This window comes from Hypanus sabinus, chromosome 11 (assembly GCF_030144855.1).
Source record: "Hypanus sabinus isolate sHypSab1 chromosome 11, sHypSab1.hap1, whole genome shotgun sequence".
In the NCBI taxonomy this organism is placed as follows: Eukaryota; Metazoa; Chordata; class Chondrichthyes; order Myliobatiformes; family Dasyatidae; genus Hypanus; species Hypanus sabinus.
This window is the reverse complement of record NC_082716.1, coordinates 898,709-917,852: the sequence shown is the minus strand read 5'-3', so window position 1 is coordinate 917,852 and position 19,144 is coordinate 898,709. Positions and strand designations below refer to the sequence as shown.

The 19,144-nt window shown below is 46.6% G+C and overlaps 1 protein-coding gene across 1 annotated transcript in view; it reads right to left on the bottom strand.

Annotated features, from left to right (window-relative positions):
• Positions 1-17,894, bottom strand: part of LOC132402321 (collagen alpha-1(XI) chain-like) — a 404,241-nt gene extending 386,347 nt beyond the window's left edge. Inside the window, exons 1-2 of the mRNA XM_059985200.1 lie at positions 17,789-17,894; positions 301-468 (exon numbers count right to left, since the gene is read on the bottom strand). Of these exons, the coding sequence (XP_059841183.1) occupies positions 301-468; positions 17,789-17,894 (274 nt within the window). The remainder of the gene's footprint in view (positions 1-300; positions 469-17,788) is intronic.
• Positions 17,895-19,144: the final 1,250 nt, after the last annotated feature.

Sequence of the window (19,144 nt, the reverse complement as noted above, 5' to 3'; positions counted from 1 at the left end):
CTGTTTACACCCACTATATACGCTCTCTGCCTACATTCTTCACCTACAACTTCTGCCTACACCCTTTGCCATCCCCTCCATCTCAGTACACTGCCTCTTTTCCCATTTTCCAATCCTAGAAAAAGATTTCTCATTTAACTTTTCCCGTTCCTGTCCCATCATAAATTCATTAAAACTTTATGACCCTTGACCCCAACATTTGACCCCCCCATCCCTAATGACAACATCCTGACCCAGCAACCCGCCCCCCAGCCCATCAGGCAGACCTGCGACCCCTCCTCTGTCCCCACTCTCACCCACCGGGGTACAGTTGCCTGGTTGGTGCACTCAGCTGTGCCCTTTTACTGACTCGGTAGGCCACATCTGGTCCTGGCTCATTCCTCCGGTTCTTGCAGAAGCCGTTTGTTTTCACCACACCCTCTGGGGAATTCTGGAACTCTAAAGCTTGCAGGACATCGACTGGACTGGCTGAAAAGAGAAGGAGGGATGTTAGTCAGAGCAGGCCATAAATCCTGATCTTCACCCCACTCAATACATCTCAGGCACCCTCGCCTACCATCTATGGGCAGAGGATATCCAACAGGGAGGGAGGCGCCCAATAGAGTTACTGCCATAAGCTCATACTGCACAGGGACAGGCCTTTCAGCCCCCCCATCTCCATACTGACCCTCCAGTACCCACCACACCAAACACATTCCCCAGCACTTGGCCCGCATCCTTTTCTGCCTTGATGATTCAAGTACTTGGCCAGATACTTGTTCAACATTGTGACCCCACCAACCCCTTGCGCAGTGACATCCATTTTCCAGCCTACTCTGGATTCTCCTCAGATCCCTCCTACTGGAAGCCTGTCCTCTAGTTTTAGATATCTCTGCAGCTGGGGAAGGATTCCCACTATCAATGCCCCATAGAATCTTATCAGTTAAAATTATTGCGTGACTGAACACAACGGCGGAGAAATAGGCCCTTCACTCCATCTAGTCTGTGCCATTAATCTGTACGGGGTCCACTGATCCATTCCATTTGATCTGTATGGGGACCGTAGCCTGCATAACCCTCCCTACCATGTACCCCTCAAAACTTCCCTTAAATGTTCAAATGGAGCTTGAGTGCACAACTGCCCTGGCAACTCCACTACACTTCGACTAACAAAGTTCCTCCTCATGTTCTCCTTAAACATTTCACCTTTCACCCTTTGTCCATGACTTCTAGTTGTAGTCTCACCCAACCTCAGTGGAAAAAATCTGCTTGAATTTATGTGATCTTTTGTATGCCTACCTATTGAAAAAATAACAAGCAGGAGAAATGGCGGATGTTGTGTACTTGGATTTTCAGAAGACCTTTGACAAGGTGCCACACAAGGCTGCCTAACAAGCTCTGAGTCCTCAGTATTACAGGAAAGATGTCAGAATGGGTAAGGCATTGGCTGATTGGCTGGAGGCAAAGAGTGAGAATAAAGGGAGACTTTCTGGTTGGCTGCCGGTGTCTAGTGGTGTTCCATGGGGTCTTGTTGGGACCAATTCTTTTACGTTATATGTCAATGATTTGGATGATGAAATTGATGGCTTCATTTGCAAACTTTGCAGGCAATACAAATATAGATAGAGGGGCAGGTAGTTTTGAGGAAGTAGAGAGCCTACAGAAGGACAGATTAGGAGAATTAGGAGAATGGGCAGATGGAATACACTGTTGGGAAGTGTAGGTCATGCACTTTGGGAGAAGAAATAAATGCCTAGACTATTTTCAAACTGAAGAAAAAATTCAAAAATCTGAGGTGCACAGCAACTTGGGAGTCATTGTGCAAGATTTTTAAAGGTTAATTTTTGCAGTTTGAGTCTGTGGTGAGGAATGAAAATGTGATGCTAGCATTCATTTCAAGAGGACTCGAATATAAAAGCAAGGATGTAATGTTGAGAATTTATAAAGCACTGGTGAGGCATCACAGAGTATGTGAGCAGTTTTAGGCCCCTTATCTTAGGAATGATGTGGTAACACTGAAGAGTGTTCAAAGGAGGTTCACAAAACGATTCAATGATTAAAAGGCTTGTCATATGAGGAACATCTGACAGCTCTGGGACTGTTCTCAATAGAATTCAGAAGAATGAGGGGTGACCTCTTTGAAACCTACTAAAAAGACTTTAGCAGGGTATCTGACAAGGCCCCACTTGGGAGTTTGGTCAATAAGGATCAATCTCTTGACAGTCAAGATTAAGTAGTAAATTTGATGAGACATTGGCTTTGTGGGGGAATCCAGAGAGTGGTAGTAGATGGTTACTTCTCTGACTGGAGGTCTGTAACTAGTCCAGTGCCACAGGTTTGATGCTATGTCCCTCATTGTTTCTCATCTATATCAATAATCTGGATGATAATATGGTTAACTGGTTCAGCCAAATTGTAGATGATACCAAAAGTGAGAGTGTAGTGGAGAGAGAAAAAGACTATCATGGCTTGTAGCGGGTACTGGAAAAATGGGCTGAAACATGGCAGATAGAATATAATACAGACAAGTACAAGGTTTCGCATTTCAGAGGCGCCAACCAGGATAGGTCTTACACAGTGAACAGCGGGGGACTGTGGGGTGGTAGAAGAAAGGGATCCAGGAATACAGGCCTATGATTCATTGAAAGCCTCAGCCTCAGAAGAGAGGGACATCCTTTAGAACAGTGATGAGGCCAGAGACTAGTGAATCTGTGGAATTATTTGCCGCAGGCAGTTACGGAGGCCAAATCTTTATGTATATTTACGACAGAAGGTGATAGATTCTTGATTGGTCAGGGCATGAAGGATACAGGGAGAAGGCAGGAGATGGGGGTTGAGAGGAAAAAAATGATCAGCCATGGTGAAATGGCAGAACAGATGCAATGGACCAAATAGCCTAATTCTGCTCCTATATCTTTTGGTTTTATGGTCTAATAAAAGCAAATGAGAGGCCATATAATAGAGCAAAAATTAGACTATAAGACCGTAAGACATAGGAGCAGAATTAGGCCATTTGACCCATTGAGTCTGCTCCACCATTCAGTCAAGGCTGATCCTTTTTTGCCCTCCTCAGCCCCACTCTCCGGCCTTCTCTCCATAACCTTTGATGTCGTATCCAATCAAGAACCTATTAAGCTCTGCCTCAAACACACCTAACAACCTGGCCTCCACAGCTGCCTGAGGTAACATATTCACCAGCCTCTGGCTGAAAAAAAAAATCTTTTCACATTTCGGTTTTAAATGGACGCCCCTCTATCCTACAGCTGTGCCCTCTTGTCCTAGACTCCCCCTCCATGGCAAACATACTTTCCACTTCTACTCTACCTCGGCCTTTTAACATTCGAAAGGTTTCAATGAGATCCTTCCTCATCCACCTAAATTCCAGCAAGTACAGATCCAGAGGCATCAAAAGTTCCTCGTATGATAACCCTTTCATTCCCAGAATCATCCTTGTGAACCTCCTTTGAACCCTCTCCAATGCCAGCACAACTTTTCTTAGATGAGGAGCCCAAATCTGTTCACAATACTCAAGGTGAGGCTTCACCAGTGTCTTCTTAAGCCTCCGTATCAGATCCTTGCTCTTGTATGCTATACAATAGACAATAGGTGCAGAAGTAGACCATTCGGCCCCTCGAGTCTGCACCGCCATTCTGAGATCATGGCTGATCATTCACTATCAATACCCAGTCCCTGCCTTGTCCCCATATCCCTTGATTCCCCTATCCATCAGATATCTATCTAGCTCCTTCTTGAAAACATCCAGAGAATTGGCCTCCACCGTCTTCCGAGGTAGTGCATTCCACACCTGCACAACTCTCTGGGAGAAGAAGCTCTTCCTCAACACTGTTTTAAATAACTGACCTCTTATTCTCAATCCATGCCCTCTGGTACTGGACTCTCCCAACATCTGGAACATATTTCCTGCCTCAATCCTATCAAATCCTTTAATTATTTTAAACGTTTCAATCAGATCCCCTCTCAATCTCCTCAATTCCAGCGTGTACAAGCCCAATCTCTCCAATCTCTCTGCGTAAGACAGCCCTGCCATCCCAGGAATCAACCTAGTGAATCTACGCTGCACTTCCTCAACTGCCAGAATGTCCTTCCTTAAACCTGGAGACCAAAACTGTACACAATATTCCAGGTGTGGTCTCACCAGGGCCCTGTACAAATGCAAAAGGACATCCCTGCTCTTGTATTCAATTCCTCTTGTAACAAAGGCCAACATTCCATTTGCCCTCTTCACTGCCTGTTGCACTTGCTCATTCACCTTCATTGACTGGTGAACTAGGACTCCTAGGTCTCTTTGCATTTCTTCCTTATCTAACTCTACACCTTTCAGACAATACTCTGCCCTCTTGTTCCTGCTTCCAAAGTGGATAACTTCACATTTATTCACATTGAATGACATCTGCCAAGTATCTGCCCACTCACCCAGCCTATCCAAGTCTCCCTGTATTCTCCTAACGTCCTCTTCGCATGTCACACTGCCACCCAGTTTAGTATCGTCAGCAAACTTGCTGATATAGTTTTCAATGCCCTCATCTAAATCATTGACATAAATCGTAAAGAGCTGTGGTCCCGGTACAGAGCCCTGTGGTACCCCACTAGTCACCTCCAGCCAGTCCGAGAAACACCCATTCACTGCTACCCTTTGCTTTCTATCTGCCAACCAGTTTTCTATCCATGTTGAAACCCTGCCCCCAATGCCATGAGCTCTGATTTTACTCACCAATCTCCTATGTGGCACCTTATCGAATGCCTTCTGAAAATCTAGGTACACTACATCCACTGGCTTACCCTCGTCTAACATCCTTGTTACACCCTCAAAAAACTCCAACAGATTAGTCAAGCATGATTTGCCCTTGGTAAATCCATGCTGGCTCGGCCTAATCCTATTACTGCCATCAAGATATGCCACTATTTCGTCCTTAATAATGGACTCAAGCATCTTCCCCACGACTGACGTTAGGCTGACAGGGCGATAGTTCTCCGTTTTCTCCTTCCCTCCCTTCTTGAAAAGTGGGATAACATTAGCCACTCTCCAATCTTCAGGAACTGATCCTGAATCTGAGGAACATTGGAAAATGATTACCAATGCATCCGCAATTTCCTGAGCCACCTCTTTTAGAACCCTCGGATGCAGATCATCTGGACCCGGGGATTTATTAGCCTTCAGTCCTATCTGTCTACTCATCACAGTTTCTTTCCTAATGTCAATCTGTTTCAATTCCTCTGATATCTTATGACCCTGGCCCATCCATACATCTGGGAGATTGCTTGTGTCCTCCCTGGTGAAGACAGATCTAAAGTACGCATTAAATTCTGTTGCCATTTCCCTGTTTCCCATAACAATTTCTCCCAATTCATTCTTCAAGGGGCCAACATTGTTGTTAACTATCTTCTTTCTCTTCACATAGCTAAAAAAGCTTTTGCTATCCCCTTTTATATTCCTGGCTAGACTGAGCTCATACCTGATTTTTTCCCTCTGTATTGTTTTTTTAGTGATGATCTGCTGCTCCTTAAAACTTTCCCAATCATCTGTATTCCCACTCATCTTAGCCCTGTCATACTTCTTTTTCTTTAATGCTATACAATCTCTGACTTCCTTTGTCAACCACTGTGGCCCCTTCCCCCTCTTTGAATCCTTCCTTCTCATTGGAATGAACTGCTTTTGCATCTTTTGTATTATCCCCAAGAATATCTGCCACTGCTGATCCACTGTCTTTCCTGCCAGGGCATCCACCCATTTAACTTTGGCCAGCTCTTCCCTCATGGCTCCATAATCTCCTTTATTTAATTGCAACACTGACACCTCTGATCTGCCCTTATCCCTCTCAAATTGTAGGTAAAAACTTATCATGTTATGATCACTACTTCCTAATGGCTCCTTTACTTCAAGATCACTTATCAATTCCTGTTCATTACACATCACCAAGTCCAAAATAGCCTCGTTCCTGGTTGGCTCAAGCACAAGCTGTTCCAAAAATACATCCCTTAGACACTCCACAAACTCCCTATCCTGGGGTCCAGCACCTACCTGATTCTCCCAGTTCACCTGCATGTTGAAATCTCCCATAATGACTACATTACCTTTAGCACATGCCAATGTTAACTCCCTAATCAACTTGTACCCAATATCCACGCTACTGTTTGGGGGCCTGTACACAACACCCATTAGGGTCTTTTTACCCTTACTGTTCCTCAGCTCAATCCACACAGACTCTACTTCCCCTGTTCCTAAGTCACCCCTTGCTAAGGACTGAATCTCATTCCTCACCAACAGGGCCACCCCACCCCCTCTTCTCATATTTCTGTCTCTACAATAGCACGTATACCCTGGTACACTCAATTCCCAGGCCTGATCCCCTTGCAGCCATGTCTCCGTTATCCCAACAATATCGTAGTTCCCCATTTTCATCTGAGCTTCAAGCTCATCTGTCTTATTTCTGACACTACGCGCATTCAAGTATAGAATTCTTAGCCCATTCCTCCTCTCTTTGCTTAAAACACTGTCTACTGTACCTAACCCAGCTCCTTGAACTTCCATCGGGCTAATTACACCCTGAATTTTGATGACCTTCTCAAGATCACCCAAACCTTCTACACATTTAACCCCATGCTCCTTCTGACCAACCCTCTGGATCTGGATCCCTGCCCCCTGCACATCTAGTTTAAACCCCCCCGAGCAGCACTGGCAAACACTCCTGCAAGAATGTTAGTACCCCTCCGGTTCAGATGTAGACCGTCCCTTCGAAACAGATCCCAATGTCCCTGGAACAAAGACCAATTATCCAAAAACCTGAACCCTTCCTTCCTGCACCATGCTCTCAGCCTCGTATTAATGTGCATAATATCATAATATGCATAATGTGCATAATACCTCTTGTAATGAATACTAACATTGCATTTGCCTTCCTCACCAATACCTCTACCTTCAAGTTAACCTTCAGGGTGTTTTGCAGAAGGACTCCCAAGTCCCTTTGCATTTCAGATTTTTGGATCTTTCTCCCTGTTTATAAAACAGTCTGCACATTTATTTCTATTATCGAAGTGCATGACCATGCATTTTCCAACATTGTATTTCATTTACCACTCTATTACCCATTCTCCTAATCTGTCTAAGTCCTTCTGAAACCTACCTTTTTTCTCAACATGACCTGCCTCTCCATTAATCTTCATATCATTTGCAAACTTTGCAACAAAGCCATCTATTCCATCATCTAAATCATTTATACACAACATAAAAAAGTGGTTCCCACACCAACCCCTGTGGAACACTACTAGTCATTGGCAGCCAATCAGAAAAGGATCCTTTAATTCCCACTCGCTGCCTCCTACCAATCAGCCAATGCTCTAACCATGTCATAACTGTCCTGCAATACCATGGGCTTTTAACTTGGTAAGCAGCCTCATTTGTGGCACTTTCTGAAAGTCCAAATATACTGCCTCCCCCTTATCTATCCTACTTGTAAACTCCTCAAAGAATTCCACCAGGTTCATCAGGCAAACTTTTCCTCTAATGAAACTATACTGCCTTTGTCCTTAGTGGTAATTTAGAGGATTGGGAAGCTTTTAAAAAACAACATAGGGAAACTAAAGAAGTGGTAAGGAAAAAGATGAAATATGAAGATAAGCGAGCCAATAATATCAAAAGGGATACCAGAAGTATTTTTAAATATATAAAGAATAAAAGAGAAGTGAGAGTAGCTATCTGACCACTGGAAAATGATGCTGAAGTGGTCGTAATGGGGGACAAGGAAACGGTGGACAAAATGAACAAGTATTTTGTATTAGTCCTTACTGTGGAAAACACAAGCAGTATGGTGGAAGTCTGAGAGTATCAGGAGGCAAAAGTGAGCACAATTGCTATTAATAGGTAGAAGGTGCATGGGAAGTTGGAAGATCTGAAGGTAGTTAAGTCACCTGCACCAGATGGACTGCACCCCAGGATTTTGAAAATGATTGTTAGGGAGATTGTGGAAGCATTAGTAATGATCTATCAAGAATCACTAGATTCTGTTATGGTTCTGGAAGACAGGAAAATTGCAAATATCAGTGCACTCTTCAAGAAGCGAGAGAGGCAGAAGAAAGGAAATCATAGGCCAGCTCTGTAAAAACAGAGGTCGATAAATGTTTGAGAAGTCAGGGGTGGAAAGTTACAAGGACAAGGCAGGAGAATGGCTGAGAAAGAAATAGATCAGCCATGATCTAAGGGCAGAGCAGACTCAATGGGCTGAATGGCCTATTCTGCAGCAATGTCTTATCATTTTATGGATGGAACTGGAGCACCAAGGGGAACCCTTGTGGTCACAAGGAAAATGTGCAAAGTTCGCACAGACAGCCTCTAAAGTCACATTTATAGAAAGTGCATCAGCAAACTAGAAAATGTGTAGCCAATTTCTGATGATACTGCCAGACTCAAGAGCCTGTTAGAAACATAGAAAACCCACAGCACAATACAAAGCTGTGCCAAACATGTCCTGTCCTTAGAAATTACCTAAGATTACCCATAGCCCTCTATTTTTCTAAGCTCCATTTACCTATCCAGGAGTCTCTGAAAAGACCCTATCGTATCTGCCTCCACCACTGTCACGGGCAGCCCATTCCACGCACTCACCACTCTCTGCGTAAAAAACCTACCCCTGACATCTGCTCTGTACCTACTTCCAAGCACCTTAAAACTATGCCCTCTCGTGCTAGCCATTTCAGCCCTGGGAAAAAGCCTCTGACTATTCACAAGATCAATGCCTCTCAACATCTTATTCACCTCTATCAGGCCACCTCTCATCCTCTGCTGCTGCAAGGAGAATAGGCCAAGTTCACTCTACCTATTCTGATAAAGTATGCTCTCCAATCCAGGCAACATCCTGGTAAATCTCCTCTGCACCCTTTCTATGTTTTCCACATCTTTCCTGTAATGAGGTAACCAGAACTGAGCATAGTACTCCAAGTGAGGTCTGACCAGGCTCCTATATAGCTGCAACATTACCTCCTGGCTCCTAAACTCAATCCCACAATTGATGTATGCCTTCTTAAACATACAATCAGACTGTGCAGCAGCTTTGAGTGTCCTATGGACTTGGACCCCAAGATCCCTCAGATCCTCCACACCGCCAAGAGTCTTACCATTAATACTATATTCTGCCATCATATTTGACCTATCAAAATGAACCACTTCACACTTATCTGGGTTGATCTCCATCTGCCACTTCTCAGCCCAGTTCTGCATTCTATCAATGTCCCGCTGTAACCTCTGACAGCCCTCCACACTATCCACAACACCTCCAACCTTTGTGTCATCAGCAAACTTACTAACCCATCCCTCCACTTCCTCATCCAGGTCATTTATAAAAATCACAAAGAGAAGGGGTTCCAGAACAGATTCCTGAGTCACACCACTAGTGACCGACCTCCATGCAGGATTTGACCCGTCTACAACCGCTCTTTTCCTTCTGTGGCAAGCCAGTTCTGGATCCACAAAGCAATTTCCTCTTGGATCCCATGCCTCCTTACTTTGGAGGGAAAGGTTCGACAGGTCCTTATTCCTCTGAGTGTACGTGGGAGATTGTGGGTCTAACTTACAAAGGTGTATAATATGTATAATATTGTGAAAGATACAGACAAGATGAATGCACACTCTCTTTTTCCTCAGCAAGGTGTACTAACTAGATATCATGGCTTTAAGGTGAGAGGTAAAAGATTCAAACAGTGCCTGATTGGTAACTTCTTCAGACAGACAGCGCCCCACAGATGGAATGAAAGTGGCTGAGGTTAAAACAATAATGATCAAAGGAGATTTGGATAAGGGATTGGATGAAAAGGACAAGTTCAAAGTAATTTGTACAAATTGGACTAGCTGAGTGATTGTGGTGGGTGGCATGGACAAAATGTGCTGAAGCTCCTGTTTCCTCGCTGTTTGACTCTGTGAGGGATTTGAACCTAGCTCTCCGCTACTGCGAGCTCTACACACTGCTCCACCGGGGCACTTGTGGAGGAGCAGGAAGGCAATCCTCTCTCAGCTGGAGGCAAGGTTACTTGGGACAGCAGTGATATCTTCAATCCGCTTGCTCCTGAGGTCCCTGAGCCCTCTCCACCTCTTCCAATCTTCCAGCTCGTTGGCCGTGCAGAGCTGGAATATTCTTCAGGAAGGGGCTAGGAAGGATTTCCGAACCTCTGCCTTGTGCAGGGACAGGCGGCAGTCTGGCATGGTGACTGATTATTTTTCCAAACCGAAACCTGAGAGAGAGGGGTTGCTGCCTCGAGAGAATCAATGCATCGTTGAGAGCTGCAGCACAGAAGCAGTCTGTGTGCAGGGACAAAGAGAGAGTGTGTGTGAGAGAGGTGGGAAGTAACCCAGGCCAGGCCTGGGGCAGTGAAGGGATCCGACCACCACTAATCCCACCCCTGCCTGCAACGTGTCAGTGAGAGAGGCCGAGGTGAGAGATGCCACCCACCACACACCAGGCCACAGATAAACCGATAGTTTGTGGCCACAGACGAACTATTTATAACAAGGCAAATTCTCCAGAACTTGTGATCAGGCAAAGCAAACAAAAAACCAAACCTTCACACAGAGTTCCACAGGAGGTGGGGGAGAGGTGGAGATAGGGAGAGAGAAGAGAAAGGAAAGGGAGGTGTGTAGGGGTCAGAGGGGTTACAGAGACAGGGAGGGGTGTAGGGGATAGATGGGGTTACAGAGACATGGAGGGGTGTAGGGTTTGGAGGAATTAAAGAGACAGGGAGGGGTGTAGGGGCCAGAAGTGATACAGAGACAGAGTGGTGAAGGGGTGGGAAGGGATACAGAGACAGGAAGGTGTGTAGGGGCCAGAGGGGATACAGAGACAGGGAATAGTGTGGGGACCGGAGGGTCTGAAGTTCTATGAATCAGTTCAATTCCAGTGATGGACAGATTCACACCCCTGGAATTCCCATTCGGAGTTACAAACTGCAGTCCTGGCTCTAAGTCACGGGATCAGCGCCCATCCTGGCAAACTCAGGGATATTCAAGAATTATTCCAAGGATCCACAGACTGGTCAGGAATACTAATCGGATTGTTTAGGATGAGATGCTTTGTGAATCAGGGAATTCCGAGCTAAGACTATGCAAAGTGAAGGGAGGGTGGGGTAGGACCTGATCTCCTGAGCAGGAGTCTCCTATTCTCCCATCGCCTCTCCCCCACCAAAGGGCTAAGGGAAGAGATTCAATGGGTGAGGGAAATAAATCTTTTTTGTGAGGGAACAGGAGTTCATGAAGTGAGGCAGGGATATGGGGAAAGGAGAGGTTGTCATTGGGGGAAAGTACAAGGGGGGTATTAGGAGAGAGAAGGAATTGAGGTGGAGGAGGGTATTGAGGAGGGGCAAGTAAATAAAGTGGGAGAGAAGAGGAGAAGGGAATGAGGGGGAGGTATAAGGAGGAAAGGTATTGAAGAGGGGGACAGGAATGAGTAGGGAGGGTATTGAGAAAGGGAAGAGTATTGAAGTGCAGGTTTGGAGAGGTAGGAAATTGAGAGATCTGATCCAAACAGTGTCTAGTGGAAGTGGGAGGTTGAGTTCAGAGACACCCTTCACAATCCGGGAATTGGCTCTGGGAATGACGCGGACTTCGGGCGAATGTGTGACAGTGAAGGCCAAGGCTTCAGGGTGTGACCAAGCCTCACATGGGGTGGGTCCAGACTCTGGGAGACATGGGGGAGGGGTCGATGATGGGAGGCATGAGTGATGGGGTGGGAGATTGTAGAGAGACAGAGGTGGGGGAGATGGAGAGAGATGAGGGGAAGATGGAGGGAGTTGGGGGGGAAACCCAGGTGGTTTCTACAGAGGAGGGACGGAGGAAGAGCACAAACACGCACATGGACACTCTCCCCACATACTGACACCCTCAATTCCATACTGACACACTAACACCCACACAAGCTCAGCCTACACTGACACATTCACCCTTATACTGTCACTCTCAGCCACACAACACATATACCCCACATACACTGAAGCACTCTCATCAATAGTGACATACTTACCCCACACATTGACACCCTCACCATACACACTTAACCCCATCCTGACACACTCACCACACACTGACACATTCACCACATTCTGAGACACTCAACCCAGACACTAAACATCCACCCCAACCACTGACACACTCACCCCACACATACTGATACTCACACCATTTTGACACAATCACCTCACATACTAACAAACTCAACTCCAGATTGACACACTAACAACCAGTCTGACACACTTACCCCTATACTGACACCCAAACACTGACACACCCACACACTCACCTCCACACTGACACACTAACACCCACTCTGACACACTCATCCCTACACTGACACACTAACACCCACACCCTTACTGACATACTCACCCCTACACTGACACACTCACCCCTACACTGACACACCCACACCCTCACTGACACATTCACCTCCACACTCTCACTGACACAATCAACCTCACACACTAACACCCAGTCTGACACACTTACCCCTATACTATCACCCAAACACTGACACACCCACACCCTCACTGACACTTACCTCCACACTAACACCCACTCTGACACACTCACCCCTACACTGACACACTAACACCCACACCCTCACTGACATACTTACCCCTACACTGACACACCCACACCCTCACTGACACACTCACCTCCACACTCTCACTATCAACCTCACACACTAACAGACTCAACCCCACACTGACACACTAACACCCAGTCTGACACACTTACCCCTTTACTGACACCCAAACACTGACATACTCACACCCTCACTCCTACACTGACACACTAACCCCCACATTGACACGCCCAGCCACACATACACTGAAGCACTCATGCCCATATTGACACACTTACCTCACGCACTGACACATTCAACACACACTGACACACTCACCCCACTTTTCCCACTTTTTAGACAGGTAGAAACCAGAAGGAATTCAGGAGGACTAAAAGAAGGTATGACTTTGCCCTAGCAGAAAAGGTGAAGGAGAATCCTAAGGGGCTCTACAGATATATTAAGAACAAATGATTGGAAGGGACAAAATTGGTCCTCTGGAATATCAGAATGGTAATCTGTGTGGAGATGGAAGAGATTGGGGAGTTCTTAAATGGATTTTTTGCACCTGTATTTACTCGGGAAATGGGCACAGAATCTATAGAAGTAAGGCAAAGCAGGAGTGAGATTATGGATCCTATACAGATTACAGAGGAGGCGGTGTTTGCTGTCTTGAAGCAAATTAGTGAGCATAAATCCCCAAAGCCTGACAACGTGTTCCTTCAGACCCTGTGGGAGGCAATTGCAGAGATTGTATGGGCCCTAGCAGAGATATTTAAATCATCCTTAGACACAAGTGAGCTGACAGAGGATTGGAGGATAGTCAATGTTGTTCCATTGTTTAAGAAAGGATCTAAGAATAAGCCAGGAAATTATAGGCTGGTGAGCCTGATATCAGTAGTGGGAAAGTTGTTGGAGGGTACTCTAAGGGACTGGGTGTACTGTATAAGTATTTGGATAGACTGATTAAGAATAGTCAGCATGGCTTCGTGCAAGGTCAGTCAAGTCTAACTAATTTTATAGAGTTTATGAGGAAATTACCAGGAAAGTGGATGAAGGCAAGGCAGTGGTTGGTGTCTATATGGACTTTATTAAGGCACTTGACAGGGCCCTGCATGGGAGTCTGGTCATGAAAGTTTAGTCACTCAGCATTCAGAATGGGGTAATACATTGGATTAGACACTGACTTTGTGAGGGAAGCCAGAGAGTGGTTGTAGATGGTTGCCTCTCTGACTGGAGGCCTCTGACTAGTGGTGTTCTGCAGGGATCAGTGCTGGGTCCATTGTTGTTTGTCATCTATATCAATGATCTGGAAGATAATGTGGTAAACTGGATCAGTAAATTTACGAATGACACCAAGATTGGGGGTGTAGTGGACAGCAAGGAAGACTATCAAAACTTGCAGTGGGATCTGCACCAGCTGGAAAATGGCAGATGGAAATTAATTCAGGCAAGTATAACGTGTTGCACTTTTGGAGGATCAACCAGCATAGGTACATGAGAGGCATTGATCATGTGGATAGTCAGAGGCTTTTTCCAAGGGCTGAAGTGGTTGCTACAAGAGGACACAGGAGATACAGAGGAGATGTCAGGGATAAGTTTTTTTTTAAAAAACGCAGAGTGTGGTGAGTGCGTGGAATGGGCTGCCAGCAATGGTGGTGGAGGCGGATACGATAGGGTCTTTTAAGAGACTTTTGGATAGGTACATTGAGCTTAGAAAGATAGAGGGCTATGGGTAAGCTTAGTAATTTCTAAGGTAGGGACACATTCGGCACAACTTTGTGGGCCGGAGGGCCTGTATCGTGCTGTAGGTTTTCTATGTTTCTAGGTACATGGTGAGCATTAGGCACTCAGGAGTGTGGTAGAACAAAGGGACCTGGGAATGCATATCCATAATTCCTTGGAAGTGGTGTTACAGAGTTGGAAAGAAACTTTATCTACCTGTAACACATTTAGCACATTGGCCTTCATAAATCAAAGTCCTGAGTACAGGAGTTGGGATGTTGAAACTATTTAAGACATTGGTGATGTCTAATTTGGAGTATTATATACAGTTTTGGTCACTTACCTACAGGAAAGATGTAACTAAGGTGTGGAGAAAATTTACAAGGATGTTGCCAGGTCTGAGAAATCTGAGTTATCAGGAAATATTAAATAAGTTAGGAATTTATTCCCTGGAATGTAGAAAATTAAGAGGAGATTTGATGGAGGTATACAAAACTATGAGGAGTATGTATAGGGTAAATGCAAGCAGGCTTCTTCCGCAGAGGTTGAGTGAGACTAAAACTAGAGGTCATAGGTTAAGGGTGAAAGGGGAAATATTAAAAGGGAACCCGGGTGAGAATTTCTTCACTCAGTGAGAATGTGGTATGAGTTACCAGTGGAGGTGGTGGGCTGGATTTGGTTTCAACATACAAGAGAAATTTGGTTAACAGATTGACTTATGCAAACAAGGGTATGAAGGACTATGGTCCAGGTGCAAGCCAATGGATTAGGCGGAATAACAGTTTGGAAGGGACTAGATGGGCCAAAGGACCTGTTTCTGTGCTACAGTGTTTTACGAGTCTATGCCAAATTTATTTTGCCTGGGAGGGGGTGGAATCGGAAGCACTGCCTGAGTGGATAGAAACTCTCACTATATTGAACAAATAGAGTGAAGGAGAACTTGAAGGCAGAGACCAAGTGATGGGGAATGGGGTAGGTGGAGATGGGTACAGAGACGGTGGGTAATACTGTATCACAATCTGTGCCCCTTCCCCCATCTATAAAGACATTGCACCAGCCTTCCTCACCCACCACTCCCCACTGATTCAGGCCATCAATATGGTTTTGTGCATGGAAAACCAGCTCTCACAAACTTGATCAAGGTGACTTGTTGAACTGGAACAATGGTACAGTCAACATTTTAGGCTGAAACCCTTCAGCAGAACTGGCTAAAGGGTCTTGGCCAAAAATGTCAACTGTACTCTTTTCTATAGACGCTGCCTGGCTTGTTGAGTTCCTCCAGCATTTTGTGTGTGTTGCTTGGATTTCCAGAATCTGCAGATTTTCTCTTGTTGTAATGAATTGAACTGCAAGGCCAGTGGAGTAGACCTGGACTTCAGCAAGGCTTTTGACAAGGCCCCATAGGGTAGTTATGTCAGAAAAGTTAGATCACAAGGGATCCAGGGTGAATTGGCCAACTGTGTCCATTAGTGATAGGAGGCAGAGGAAGGTAGTGGAGAGTTGTTTGTCAGGACTGGAGACCTTTGAGCATAGGGATCAGTGCTGAGTCCACTGTTATCTGTCAGCTACATTAACAATTTGGATGGAATGTACGTGGCATGGTCAGAAAGATTGCCAATGAAACCAGAGTTGGTTATGTGGTAGACATTGAGGATTGTCTGAAGTCAGCTGGGAAAGACAGCCAAGAAATGGCTGATAGAATTTAGCTCAGCCAAGTGTGAGGTGTTACAGTTTGACAAATTAAAGTGGGGCAGGCTTTACACAGGAAATGTTAGGGCCCCTGGGGAACAGAAAGACTCAGAGGTACAGTTCAGACTTCCTTGAAAGTGTGAGACAGGTAGAGAGGTTGGCAGACTGGCTTTCGTCAGTCAAGGCATTGATTACAAAAACTGGAAAGTAATGTTCCAGCTGTACAAGACATTGGTGAGACCGCGCCCATGGTACTATTGCATTTCTGGACAATTCGCTACAGAAAGGGTGTGATTAAACTAGAGAAGATTAAGGATTCATAAGGACTGAAGGATTTGAATTATAAAGAGAGGTTAGGACTGTTTTCCCAGGAGTGGTGGAGGCTGAGGGGTGACTTTATAGAGGTTTATAAAATCACCTGAGGGACACATAAATAAAACTGTCACAGCCTTTGTCCCAGGGTCGGAGATCTAAAACTAGAGGGCATAGGTTGAAGGGGAAAGGGGAAAGGTATAAAAAGGAAGGGGTGACAGGATTTTCACACAGCCGGAGTTGGGTATATGGAATGGGCTGCCAGAGGAAGTAGGAAAGATGAGTACAATTACAATGTATAAAAAACATTAGGGCAGGTTAGTTAGGACATGAATAGGAAAGATTCAGAGGGATATTGACCAAATCCAAATGGCTGAGGAAAACCATAAGAATTTGGATGTGGGGGAAGGCTGCTTAGTCAGAAAGGGTGTTGGGCCGAAAGGTCTGTTTTGTGCTGTGTTACTCTATGATAGGTCCCTAACACTCTGGTCCCTCTGCAACCCTCCCCTACCGACTGCACCATTCTCCCACACTCTGTATGTGAGTGGTGAGGCGAGGAGGAGAAAGGGAGGGGGCCTCTGCCTGGACCTGCTGTGCCTGCAGGTTCCTTGGGAAACCTAGATAGAGAGACTGGGCAGGAGTTTCAAGGAACCAGCACCAACTAGATTGGCAGAACGGCGTTGGCAGAAAGTCAGATTATAACGTGTGTTTTAAAATTGTATTCAATTCCAGTTAAACTTCCCCGCTTTGAGGAAGCCTCGCGTTGAAACCCCCGCGACTGGACGGACCGCCAGCGCCGTTCCGAAGTTGGTGGGGTGGGGGTGGGGGGGGGGGAGCCATTTCGGAGCGGCGGCTCTGGCGCCCAGGCTGGACCGGGGAACGAGAACAGCTCCGCACACACCTTGCGGACCATTGACACAGAGTCCAGCCCCGGGGAGGGGCAGGAGCCGTCGCTGCCAGCAAGCCGACTAGTCCACTCGGCCAACTGCTGTCAATAACCTGGGGTGAGGGGTAGGGGGGAAAGGAGTAAAAGAGAGGGGGCAGAGAGCGAAAGAAAGAAATGATAAAAAGACAAGGGAGATAGGGGGGAGATAGAGAGACAGGACAAGAGGGGCAATGGAGAGAAAACGGGGGATGAGACGGTGAGGGACAGTGAGGGTGAGAGTAGGAGAAGTGAGGGTGAGGAGGGCTGAGGGAGAATTTGAGAAGGGATGAGGAGGGTTGAGGTAGACGACGAGGGAGTGTTGAGGTAGAGGACGGGAGGGGTTGGGGACGAGGGAGAATTGGGGTAGAGGACGGGAGGGGTTGGGGACGAGGGAGAATTGAGGCAGAGGACGAGGAGGTTTGAACGAAATGTGAGGATGGTAGAGTGGAAGGGAATAAGGGATAGAGAGAAAGGGAATGAGGAAAGGAGGGCGGAATGAAAGATAGAGGAAGGGAAGAGGGAATGAGGGATGGAGAAAGAGGACAATCATCCCGGTTGCCGCTCGCTCTGAACTTACCTGGCGCCGCGCTGTAACCCCGCACGAAGCCGCAGAGAAGCAGCGAGAAGAGGAGATGCCGGCAGGAGCCTTTTAACTTCCACCTGGTGTCTGAGCTGCCGGTCATGGTGCCGACTATCAGGAGCGGAGAGCGGAGAACTGAGCGGGTCGCAGACTATCAGGCAGAGACGGGCAGGATCAGGGTCACACGGCCATGGACACCGGCTCGGCAGCCTCTCGGTCTCGGTCCCGGCCCTGGGTTCCCTCTCTCCGTCTGACAGCCGCTGAGATGGCCGAGTGGGACCGGCGGCACGAGCGTCACGGTTCTGGGAGAGAGCACGTCCAGACTGGGAGGGGGAGAAGTGATGGGGCTCAGGAGGGGGGTTGTGTTGAGGGAGGGGGGATGGAGGAGGAGACTAGGAGCAGTTTAAACTCAGCCCGTCAGTCAGCGCAACGAATCAGCCTGGGCTCGGAACTGCGGCTTTGGGAATAATCGGGCAGAGGCGGCATCGGTCACAGGAGCGCACAACGGTTGCGGGATAGAGAGGAAGGGAAATGGGGCGAGGGCGAGGGGGAGAGCGGGGAATGAAGGTTGAGGGGTAGAGTGAGAGGGGGGCTAGGAGTAGATTGGGCGAGGAGGGAGGGTTAGAGCAGGGAGAGGGGGAATGAGGGGCAGGGGAAGAGTGGGTGAGGAGGGAGGGGTAAAAGTGAGACGGTAGAGTGGAGAGTGAGGGGACTGAGGGACGAGGAGGGAGGGGGAAAGATGACTAGGTAGAGTGCGGAGTGAGAGAAATGATGGGGAGGAGAGAGAGATGGAGGAGGTAGGGGTGAGGAAGGGGACAGGGGAAGGAGTGAGAGGGATGGAGTGATGTGAGGGGTGAAAGGGAGGAGAAGCGAGAAACAAGCTCATCACCTGGAGAGTAAAAAGGGCAGCATTACTCTGTTCATAGCTGAAGCTTCCTCGCCCAGAGAATCTGCAATGCAACATCTCCATTGCAACCACATCCAATTGTGAATTGACCAGAACTGAGGATACCTAGCCAAGATTTTATAAGGGTGCAATATAAAGTACCTAACCTTCTAGTCAATGTCTGACTAATGAAGGCCATTATCTCACAAGACTGTCCTACCTTTGCTGCTGCCTTTAAGGATCTTTGGTCTTGCAACACAAGGAGCTCTTCTTTAATAAATCCCAGCATTCATGATGTATGTCCTAACCTCATGAGTACTATGAAACTGTGTCATCCCTCAGCTTCATGGATTAAACTCATCTGCCATTTCACCGATAGATCCATATCATTCTGTACCCTAAGACCACTCTCCACCAATCTTTGTGTCATCTGATTAAGTGAGCCATTTTCCTGTTCAATTCATTTC